At 42.1% G+C, this 12381-nt stretch overlaps 1 protein-coding gene across 7 annotated transcripts in view; it reads right to left on the reverse strand.

The window, feature by feature from the left end:
* Positions 1-12381, reverse strand: part of RALGAPA1 (Ral GTPase activating protein catalytic subunit alpha 1) — a 219285-nt gene that overhangs the window by 72363 nt on the left and 134541 nt on the right. For all 7 annotated transcript variants that reach the window (XM_090033616.1, XM_090033623.1, XM_090033617.1 and 4 more), the window contains 4 exons: positions 5134-5244; positions 4822-4890; positions 2565-2696; positions 1607-1790 (listed from right to left, as the gene is read on the reverse strand). In XM_090033616.1, coding sequence (XP_089889742.1) covers positions 1607-1790; positions 2565-2696; positions 4822-4890; positions 5134-5244 — 496 coding nt within the window. The remainder of the gene's footprint in view (positions 1-1606; positions 1791-2564; positions 2697-4821; positions 4891-5133; positions 5245-12381) is intronic.

Here is a 12381-nt window from a genome sequence, read left to right on the forward strand (position 1 = left end):
TTTGTTCTTGCCTAGCAGTACAAGCTACAATTGCCAAGGCAGCAGCACTAGGGTGGCATTATAATCTATGCTGTACTTTGCCAATTAAATTTTGTAAGATAACCTACTTAGAATTACAAAGCCTTGAGATTTTAAGGTAGCTTCATATTTTTTCTTTAACTCACCTAAGGAGATATAAGGAACATATGAAATTACTTTTATTTAGAAATTTAACGAGGAATTATAAAAGAACCAATCATGTGTGGAAATGCAAAATGAAGATATCGATGCTAAGGCTTTGTGCAACTGACATTCATTTGAAAAAAAAAATCTATTCAAGGTTGTCTTTTCAGGTTGTCAGCTTAAACAAGCCACACAGCATTTGCTGCAAACCCATAATTACAGATTATTATAGCATACAAAAGATGCAAGGCATAAAAAGCTACTGCAATTCACTACACTGTAATAGAACATGCAGTGGAAGTTAATTTTGGCAAATGCTTTAAATATTAGCTTTACATAATATGTATAGGTGAAACTGTAATTAGGACAGAATGAATCCTTCGAAACCTCTTTCATTCTGACCCTGCAGATGATTACTTTTTGCTAATAAGACCACAGCCATTTGACAAAAAGCCAACTACAGTACCTTGCTTCATTCTTCAGTAAATTTAATAATTACAGCTCCTCCTGCCAATAGGTCTCAAATCAGACTTGTTCAATCCAATACTGAGCTTATTAGGGGACAGCTCTATGTTTAGAATTCTTTGGCCAAAAAAGTACTTGAGGATGATGAAGCATGCCTTAGACAAGGGCACAATGATTAGCCATTTTCTCCACATAAAAAACAGCACGTAGTCAGTACAGACCACAAAATCACCTGCTGTTAGCACACAGCTGCTACAAAGAGGTTCTGCATTTATCTGGTACCTAATACCTTTAAGGAAGCCTAAATGGAACAACTTAATATGGAGGGAGAATAGCACTACACAGAGTTTCTGGTATCAATATTAAGCTCATCTTTTTCAATTTTCTTTCCATTTAAGCCATCTGATATGTGTTAGATAAATTTGATAAGAAAGATGTCATTACTTTAAATCTCAGTTTCTTCTATTTACTGTCATTATTTCAGAAGAAAATGTTCTTAATTCCTGACTCTGTAAAGGTCTGATGTAGACTATATAAAATTGTTTCTTTTATGATGCAACTTTGTTTTACATTTTAAAAACCTATAGACACAAATCATGATAAATTTCATTCAGTTTTAACTAGAGAAAGTGTTCTACAAAAAAAAATATTCTTAAGAAAAGGAATGAAAGTGTGAGAGAAGTAACCTTACATAGTTAAAAGGAAAAAAGAATTACTCATATTTGCATGTTCTCTGCTACATGGAAAAAGGAGGATCCACATAAAATAGATTTATATGTTGTTAAGTATCTACATATTTCAATTAAACAAGTTGCAATGACTCAAAATTTGCTATTTTATTCTGTATTGATGAATGCTACCTATTTTCTAGAATCACGTTGAACATAATTGAAAGTTCATGCTTTAGACAGTCACTTCAGTATTGGACATTAAGAGACATTCTCTTTTAAACAGTATCTATGAAGGCAACCTGACATACCTTCTGTGACTGGCTGAAGTTTAGAAGACCGTTCTGAGTCTGGAGAATGTAGTGGTTCTGGCTCTTTCAGACTTTCTAAAGGCATAAAAGGATCATAATCCATAGATGCCAAATCAGAAAAACTTAGAGGAAAATATTTTGGGGTGCCAAAACATTGAGCTCCATAGACACATCCATGCAGAACCTAAGACAAAAACATGAATTCAAGATGGAAATATATAAAACACCCTCCTATCTAATAAATAAGAGCATTTAGCTTTATTTGCATGTTGATTAACTTGTTACAAATATAAAACCTACCACCAAGCCATGAAACTCATTAAATGTGGTAAAACATGGGATAGTTTTAGAAAATGTATATTCATGGAACTGAATTCCTGCAGGAAGGGAAAGTTACTAAAATCAAGAGCCTATATAAACAGGAACGTGGTAAAACATTAATATAGTAAATATCAAATGTTGTATCTGTATTTCAAGTTTAAGCTGCTTAGGGCAAAATAAATGTATGCACTTAACATCACTAAGCATAAATCAGCATTAAGCAAATTAACAAAGCAATGTTAAGTTAAAACACTTACTCTATAAAGCCTATGTTCTAGCCTGCATACACTGTTTTATACTTTTAGTCTTTACCAGTACTTTGGTGAAAAACAGACAACACAATTTTTTTTTATTTTCACTATCTCCCAATTTCATAGCATTGACTTTCTTGCACATATTAATATTTTAAAATTAATTTCTTTAGTTTTGCCTCCTTTTTACAGAGTGAATTGTTTCAAATACGTTCAATACTAAATAGTTCTAGGTAAAACATACAAGAACTAATGCAGAAGCAGTCCAAATGATCGCCACAGAATTGGAATCAGATCAAGAGAAGGGTTCTGCCTTCACTTCCCCTAATTATCAAGTATAAAAGCTGCCATTGGAACAAAAATGAAAAAAATTAAAGGATAAGTACCTTAAATATACAATGCAGAACAGATTTTTCAGTCTTATCATTTTCATCTGCAGTGTGAACAGGTTGCAGTAAGGTCTTTAAAGGCAAGGCCATTATCCAATCCAATAAACAGAGCAGTAGAGATACTACCAACTGTAACAAACACATTTTTAGTTACAAATTACTTAAAACAGCAACCAGCTACTTTGTATTTACTACTGTAGTTTGTTTTTCTGCTTTGTTCTTATTTCCCAGTTTAATCTCGGTCGTAATCATCATTACTCCATAATATCTGGATGAGATGGTAGGTTTATATAGCACAACACAATTATACTAGCCTAGGTCCCAGAAGGAGTATAGCTGTACCAGCGTGGCACTTTACTCTTGCTAAACAGACGTTGTATATTGCTGAACTGATTTGAGTATATTGCTTAGTTCTGTGGCTGCCTCCGGTAATTTTACATATCACTAACGCTGTTCTATGCACACACACCTTGTATGTTCAAATTCCATGCTGTCTCAGCTTTCAGTGCTAAGGCCTCTGCTGATGCTCCTCCTCACCCTCCAGTGAAAGGTGGGTGAGTAGATCTTATGTTTAAATGGATATATTTATATGATCTTGTAAAGCTAATTTGAAACAAATTTTAAAAAATTGCAGTCGACACTGTATAAACAAGGCTTAGGGTAAATATAAAGAAAACAAAGGCTCAAGCAAAAATTGAAATATCTGAATTTCCTTTGCTACTTTATAAATGATATAAATTAATTGTTTTTAATGTGCTAATATGACTATACAGCTATTGAAAAGATATGCATTTAAGAGGTATCCAGCTGCTATTCTATATTGCAAACTATTCAGTCTATGAAAGTTCTCACTCCCCCTAGTGGCCACTTTCACAAAGACCATAATACAACACAGAAAGTTTCACAAACACTGATACTATTAGTGGAATAAAAATACTGTAACCACTTCAAACACTGATTACAAAACACAAACCTATACTAAACATATTTATAATTTACAGAACTGCAAGAAGTGGGCAGTCAGAAATAAAGAGTTCAGATAACCAGAAACAAGATTCTTTAAATCAATTAACAATGCATCAGTCTTTAGCACAAAGTGAAGCGCCCCCTTGACTAAGGAGCTGCTTAAGCTAATTTTTGAAACATCTTATTACCAAACATATAAATGTAATATGAATTTCATGCAATACATACTAACATTGCTCCACAGAAGTACCATGCAAAATATAGATTTCATTTCAGTAGTTTTATTTTGTCATCATTATCATAATCTTTTATATCCATATTTAGAGGAAACTATTTTAAATACATATTAGAACAGTATTTCTGTATCCAGAAAAGCAACTTTGTGACATTTGAATGGCATAAAATGGCATCAAAATGACCTGCAATAAGTCATGGAGGAATCTTCCACGTGGGAACTATCTGCAAGTGGCAAGCTGGTAAAGGTGGTACTCTGTTGTCTTCTGTGGCAGCTACTGACCTATATCTAGCATAAAGGAGGGAGGTAATACCTCATAGTACAAACTGAGATGCAGTGGAACAGAGCCCCTCTATGCCTGATTGCCTTTTAGGGTGCCTGTAGACATGCAAAGAGGCAGCTCCAATGCAATGCAATTATAGTGCATCAGAGCACACTCAATTAATCATTTGATGAGCTTTAGTTCAAGTGCCCCCACTGCCATTTTGAAATGCAGGGTCACTGATACACAAGACACAGAGGCTGCTGGAGACATGCTAATCAGCACAATCCAGCAGACTCGAGTCTGTTCTGACATGCTGCAATTACACATGCCCCCAGAGTACATGTAAAAATGCCCTTAAAGTTAAGTCAGTTGGACTTTATGCCAACAGAAGAAGTTAAGAGCAGCTCTCTGCTACTCCACCTTCAATCAGGGCTAAAAGGCCAAGGGTAAGCCACCTGCAACAGCCTACTGTGAGTGAAGATGCCCATTTCAAAACGGATGCTGTTTCCAGTTATCCCCAATACAGATGAAGCCAAACTGTCCTCAGGGAGCTGCCTATGCTGTCAGGAGGCAGGAAGGAGCACCATGACTGAAGGATGGGAGAGCTAAAGGAAGCCTACTGTTCCATTTCTATTGAAAAAAATGGTCGTAACTTTGAAAGGAAGGCAGTTCTTCATGGACATTCTCTGTTTTAGGCAATGCACTGGAGTCTTGATTATGCAACTATGGACTTGACATCTCCATAACTGTAGTAACTCTGGCATATTAAAAGCATAATAAATTATTACCCTCTTGTCCTGTTCGTAAGAAGAAGCTTCTGTCCCAGGCAGAAGGTGAGTAATAGTTGCTACCAGAATCTGTAGACAATAAACAATGATTTCCTTTATAATTACTATTTTAAAGTTATTTTTTAAAACTTAAAATATCTGAGTCAACAGGTAAATGTAATGTTTGACAAAAACCTAACACATTGAAAACTATAAAACAAGTTTTCATAGAAGTAACTAATTTGCTACTTCAGATTTCAAATATATGATTTCCTAAAATCATCATTAAAATGCCAGAAAAGGTCAAATAGTTATATTTTTTTAATTACTTACTTGAATGATTTTCAAAGGTAAATCAGCTTGGTATGCTTGAAGCCTGTGTACATAATGAATCAGCATGCTGAGCATATTGCAGGCAACGTGCGCTACTGTTTTATTTGGAAACTATATAAAAGAGAAAGGAAGAAGCAGTAATTAGTTTATGACTGGCTGGATTTCAAAGTATGATATTCCATATGTTGGACAAAAATACTCATTAGTTTTACAGATGCAGTTTCTTAAGGACTGTTTGGGTAAACTATGGAATTAATCTATTACTTTCTACTTAGTGATCTTTAATTTACTATGAATTACTTTCTAGTTAAAAACAGATAGAATCACTCAGCTTCCTTGGAAAGGAAAAGATGGTCTGATTTGGTACAGGGGTTGTGCGGAGGGGAAAAATTCCTCAACTTTATGCACAAATTGTGTGGTACTTCTCACAAAACCACAAGAAAGAATTTACATCACTATTATCAAGATTAACAGCTAACACAAAAGGCTTAGATAACTTCAGAGTCCCTAGCCAACACCAGCAGCACATGGCATTAGCTGTGACTTCTAAGACACTCGGCCAGTATTGAGGGGGAATGATAAATAAGCCAAATAATTGCCCGCCCTGCATTAAACACAGCAAGGTTTAAAATAGAATGCTGGGATAGTGTAAGGGATGAAAAGAGAAGGGGAGAGGAGAAGGAGGGGAGCCAATTATTTATCAGTAACTAGAGTTCTTCAAAAACTACTGTCAAAGTAAACATTCTTAACTAGTTAGTATGTCTTATGCCCTTGGCATTTGCCTGGAAACACTTTTTCATTGGCAGGACCTGTACAGTACACTGCAACCCCACCTTTCCTTGTGGTCCCTGGCTGAGGGGATAAAGAGTGGTGGTGCACATTCTTCTCTTCAGCTTCCTCTCAGTTGCACTCTTAACTGCATCCAACTCCAAGAAGAGGAAAACAGGGCAGGATTCAAATATGCATGTGGACATGAATCTTGAAATACTCCTGTTATTGATAAGTAACTTCCTTTCTTCAAGTATTTATCTACACACACATTCCTGACAAGTGGATGATCTGAAGCAGTGCCCACACATACATGATGGTCGATCTTGAAGTCCCTTGTGCAAACAGTGACTGGAGAACTACCTTGTTAAATGTAGTAAAAGTTCAAGAGGCTTCCATTATTTCATAATATTTGGCAAACATATGGAGAGAGACTCAAGTCACTGCTTTACAGATATCATCTAGGAGACACCATAAAACGAGACAGGGCTGAATGAATCTAAGTGGTGTTCTTAAAGCAGGGGTGGGCAAAATGCAGCACATGGGCCAGATGTGGCCCACCAGGCCATTCTATCCAACCTGCAGGGCCCCTAAGAAATTTAGAAAAGTAATATTTATCTGCCCCTGGCTGCCTGTCATGCGGCCCTTGATGGCTTACCAAAACTCAGTAAGCAGCCCTCCACCCAAAAGAATTGCCCGTCCCTGCCTTAAAGTCACTGTCTGGATATAAGGTAGCATAAGGGGAATTTGTCATCAGGGCTTAGATTTCCCACTTGTCTTACCAAAGAGTCACCAAGAAAGCTGCCTTCATGGGCAAATGGACTAAGTCACATGAAGCTAGGGGCTCAAACAGCCAACAAAAATTGTTCATCATACCAAGCTGATGTAGGTAAGCCTTCCCCACTGATGCATCTTATCAGGGCATCTTTGAGGTAGACTCCCTTCATGGAAATTAAAGAAGATTTCTGCAGGATGACTAACATTCCTAGGGAGCCTAATCAACACTTGAAGGCTACCAAAACCTGAGCTGCTGAAGATTCCATACAGATGGGAGACTTAACTTAGCTGAGTATCTTCCACTCAAAGACCTTTGGGGCTTTAACAAATGAAAGAAGGGGACTCTGATGGATCTTGGGAGAGGTCCATCCCCACAGTAAAACATGGATAACACCTGTGACCAGGGATTATGGGTCATATTCAACCTGATGGGAAGTGGGCAGCGGAGTCCCCCAGGACTCGATCCTTGGGCCTGCGCTGTTCAATTTCTTCATCAGCGATTTAGATGACGGGATGAAAAGCAACCTGTTTAAATTCACTGATGATACCAAAATTTGGGGTGAGGTGAGCATGCTAGTAGGGAGGAAAAGATTGCAGCAAGATCTGGATAGGTTACAGGAGTGGGCTAACATAAACAGGATGCATTTCAATACTGACAAGTGCAGGGTACTGCACTTGGGCAGTAGAAACCAGCAGCACGCTTATAGAATGGGAAACTCCCTTCTTGAGAGCACGGAGGCAGAAAGGGATCTTGGAATCATTACTGACTCCAAGGTGAACATGGGCCGACAATGCAGGGTCACAGTTGGCAGGGCTGACCGCACCTTGTCGTGCATCCACAGGTGCATCTCAAGTAGAGCCAGGGAGGTGATCCTCCCCCTCTATGCGACGCTGGTCAGGCCACAGCTGGAGTATTGCGTCCACTTCTGTGCGCCCCACTTCAGGAGGGATGTGGACAACATTGAAAGGGTCCAGAGGAGGGCCACCCGCATGATCTGGGGACAACAGGGCAGACCCTACAATGAAAGACTGTGGGACCTAAACCTGTTCAATCTTCACAAGAGAAGGCTGAGGGGGGACCTGGTGACTGTCTATAAACTCATTAGGGGGCACCAGAAGGGTTTAGGGGAGACACTGTTTCCCCTTGTGCCCCCTTGCATGACAAGGAATAATGGACACAAATTATTGGAGAGTAGGTTTAGATTAGACAACCGCAAGAACTACTTCACAGTTAGGGCGGCTAGGAGGTGGAACCAACTTCCAAGGGAAGTGGTGCTGGCTCCTACCTTGGGGGTCTTTAAGAAGAAGCTTGATGCGTACCTCCCACCCAGGCAGGGGGGTCAGACTTGAAGATCTACAAGGTCCCTTCCGACCCTACTTTTATGATTCTATGATACAGATACACAAGATACATAGATAAACGAGTGTCCTGTAGATTAATAGGTGTGAGCTAGTCCTCCTGCCAGAGTGATGGTATACCTGCAAAGGGCACTATCATGTACTTGAGCTCATAAATGCACAGGTTTTGCTTTCTGAGGTCTAGGATGGCATAACACCCATCTGTCCAGAAAATAGCTGCTGTAGAACCCTTTAAATATAAACTCCTTCCTTTTGCTCTGCAGGACTCTCTACCGGTGGAGTCCCCCAGGGCTTAGTGCTCGGGCTGATACTCTTTAATATCTTCATTAATGACCTGGATTTGGGTGTCAGATGAGGACTGGCAAAGTTCGTGGATGATACTAAACTATGGGGGAAGGTGGTCATATGTTGGAGGACAGGCTGGGGATACAGGCCGACCTGGACACGCTTGCAAAGTGGGCAGACTTAAACCTGATGGCATCCAACATAGAGAAATGCAGGGTACTCTACCTTGGGAGAAAAAACCAGCATCATACATATACACTTGATGGTGCTATGCTCACTAGCACCATGACTGAAAGGGACTTGGGGGGGTCTTGAGAACATGAGCCCCCAATGTGATGCTGTGGCCGGCAGAGCAAACCAAACTCGGGCATGCATCCACTGATGCATCTTGAGCAAAACCAGGGATGTCATCCTCCTGCTTTATTCAGCCTTAGTGAGGCTGAAGCTGGAGTACTGTGCCCAGTTTTGGGCCCTCCTCTTCAGAAGGGATGTGAATAAGCTCGAGAGAGTCCAGAGGAGAGCCACCTGTATGATCAAAGGCCAAGAGAGCAAGCCTTATGAGGAGAGGCTGAGGGACATGGAACTTCAGCCTGGCAAAGAGAAGACTCAGGGGGGACTTGGTGGCTACCTATAAGTGTATAAGGGGGGTGGGGTGTATCAGGATCTGGGAGAACAGTTGTTCACCAGAGCTTCCCAAAGGATAACAAAGTCTAATGGCCACAAACTTCTAAAAGGCTGATTCAGACTTAATACAAGGAAAAACTTCTTTATGGCCTGAGCGTGCAAGGTCTGGAACAGACTCCCCCAGAGGTAGTGCAAGCACCTGCTCTGGACTCATTCAAAAGGCATTTGGATGTTTATCTTCCTGGGATAATCTGATCCCTGCAGACTTCTTGCCTCTGGCAGAGGGGATAGCCTCAATCTCATGAGGTCTCTTCCAGCCCCTAATGTCTATGAAATCTATGAAGATGAACTGGATGCAACAGCTGTCAAGCTGAATAGAAGTATTTCTGAAAAGGGAGAAGACGCAACCACTAATTACACCTTTGGATCACACCATCAAACGTCCTGCTGCATGGCTCAGATCTGGTGGACATTAAGTCAAGACCTAGAAGACAGTTTAAATTTGTAAAGCCTGTAATGCTCTTTTATGGGCTCTGAAAGGCAAAAGATGTCCCGATAGTAAAGACTGGAGCACTCTGCTGTGGATGATAATACCCCAGGAATGGGGGGAATCTCCCTGCTTATAGCTGGAACCCCACATCCAGAGGGAATACTGTGGTGGACCAACAAGGGCCACTGACCAGGAGCAACTAGACTTTTTGCTTAGGAGCTTATCTGTAAGCAGAGAGTGATTGGAGCTCAAGTGGGTGCTGGACCATGAGCTTACTGACAAGGCCATCAGTGACAGAAAGCCTGTATCAGAAGAGCCCATGTCAGAGGCAGGGACAATGAAAAGGGTGCTAGTTCAGCACCAGTGTTCAAGGTACACTCAGAGGCCTCGGCTTCAGGGAAGTTACAATGCTGGGGAGACAGGACCTTGGGCACAGAGATGTTGATGATGGTACAGTAATGGTGACTGAAGGGGACTGGTACCCGTGCACTACGCTGGGTCCAATATTCAGTGTTTGGACCTAGATTGATCAATCCTCATTTGTGGACCAGTGGTTTGTGGAGGATGAGACTATATGTGAGGTGGAGGCCTCACTAGTGCCGAGAGGGGTACACAAGAGAGCAGAGAGCCCAGCGCCAGAGGGGCACAGCTACAGGGGTGCAGCTACAGGAGCACAGCAAGCCCGGCACCAGAGGGAAGCACAGAGGTGAGGCGCAGAGAGACAGGCGTCAGAGAAAGAAGTCGCAGAGACAGGCACCAGAGAGCCCAGGCCAGACGGGCACGGAGATACAGGGGCCAGAAGGCACAGCGCCTGAAGACCGCACAGAGGTGACATTAGTAGTATAACACCTGTGAGGTATGGGACACAGAAAAGGGAAGTCTGGAGCCATGTAGTATGCTCTGGGCATTAGATCATTGAAAGAGCAGCCTCTCACCTAGAAATAACTTTTGCATTACTTCAAAGGCGTGGCAGATGAGTCAGGTGGGCAGACTGGCAGGCAGGCTGATATTGAGATCTGGCTCAGAGCAGGCCCCCTGTCACAACTAGGTTTCACTTTCCTTTCAGGCCTAGGATTTGAAGGATCAGTAGGATCCCACAGTGTTCGGTCCCTGAATTGGTATTATTTAATATCTTCAGCAGTGATTTGGACAAGGGTGTGGAGAGCATCCTCTCCAAGTTCACAGATGTTACCAAGTTATGGGATAAATTTAACACACTGGAGGGCAGGGAGCAGATACAGGCCGACCTGGACAGGTTGGATCAACGGGTGGAACAAAATAGGATGCAATTCAACAAAGATAAATGTAAAGTACTCCACCTAGGAAGGAGGAATCCCCAGCACACCTATAGGTTGGGGGATGACCTCCTCAGCAGCTCAGAGGGATCTTGGAGTCATAGTTTACTCCAAGATGAACATGAGCCAGCAGTGTAATGAGGTCATCAACAAGGCCAATCACACCTTGTTGTGTATTAGCAGATGCATGACCAACAGATCAAGGGAGGTGATGCTCCCCCTCTATGCAGCATTGGTCAGGCCACAGTTGGAGTACTGTGTCCAGTTTTGGGTGCTGCACTTCAAGAAGGACATGGAGAGTCTGGAGAAGGTTCAGAGGAGGGCCACTCGCATGATTAGTGGCCTCCATGAAAGACCCTACAAGGGGAGGTTGAGAGATCTGGATCTCTTCAGCCTTCACAAGAGATGTCTGAGGGGAGACCCTGTAGCTGCCTATAAGTTTATCAAGGGAGGACAACAGGGAATTGGAGATGTGCGATTTACCAGAGCACCCCTGGGACTAATGAGGAATAATGGGTGCAAACTAGTGGAGAGTAGATTTAGGTTAGACATTAGGAAGACATTTTTTACAGTAAGGGTGACCAGAATCTGGAATGAGCTTCCAAGAGAGGTTCACCTAACCTATCACCTAACTTGGAGATCTTCAAGAGGAGGCTTGATAGTCACCTGGCTGGGTCATCTGACCTTGGTCCTCTTTCCTGCCAAAGGCAGGGGGTCGGACACAATGATCCATTCTGGTCTCTTCTGACTCTACAATCTTTCATTTGAGTCCAGTTTTTTTTTTTTCTCCCGCCCAGGCGGGGGGTCGGACTTGAAGATCTACAAGATCCCTTCTGACCCTACTTCTATGATCTATGAATCTAGATGGTGTACTTATCAGGAATGGGATGCCTTGTCTAGGCAAAACAGACACTGCAAATATCCACTTGAGGCTGGCATTGCTCCATCAGAAGAGGGTAACCCCCAAAGTTGCGAGGGGGACATGACAGATATGCATATGGTCCCAAACAAGAAAGAAAGAGGAAAAGGCAACATTAAAAAAAAACAAAACCCAAAAAGCAGGAGGGGTAGGACAGCAAGGCTTGGCTCAAAGTCTATAAATTATACATAGTCCCTACAACATGTAAGGGAAAAGATAACAAACCAAAAGCAGGTGTAAAGAAAAAAAAAGGTAAGAAATAACTAAAGCTAAGTTGTCAAAGGAAAGCTGCTACAGTTGTGGCCCAGCTCCAGTGTGAGACGCATGGGTGTAAGCCCATCATGCCCTGTGAGCTTCCACCTCCAGCAGACCTTCTGGCAGACCCTTGACCTGACCCTTAGTGCAAGCTGGGAAGTAACTGGGGCCTGCGGTAGGACGGTAGTAGGCAGTGGGGGCAGCTGAGTGGAGTCAAAGAGGGTCAAAACCCCCCATGGCTCCTACTTAGGCCAGCCCCCTAGGAAGCCTCACAAACAGGCATGCTCCGGGCCTGGCGCACGAGTTAGCGTGTGCAGTTCATGCAGGAGGGCAAGCAGGAGGGGTTATCAGTAGGCACTTTCACTTTTACATGCCCCCTGGAGGTGTCTCATGGCACACCCTGTGCCCATGGTGCCCCCGAAAAGCTGAAGCCCCTCATGCTGAAGGATAGCCCTAAGGCACCAGATCTAAAGTAA

Source organism: Crocodylus siamensis, chromosome 2 (genome assembly GCF_052110815.1).
Source record: "Crocodylus siamensis isolate JL-2025a chromosome 2, ASM5211081v1, whole genome shotgun sequence".
Classification (NCBI taxonomy): domain Eukaryota; kingdom Metazoa; phylum Chordata; order Crocodylia; family Crocodylidae; genus Crocodylus; species Crocodylus siamensis.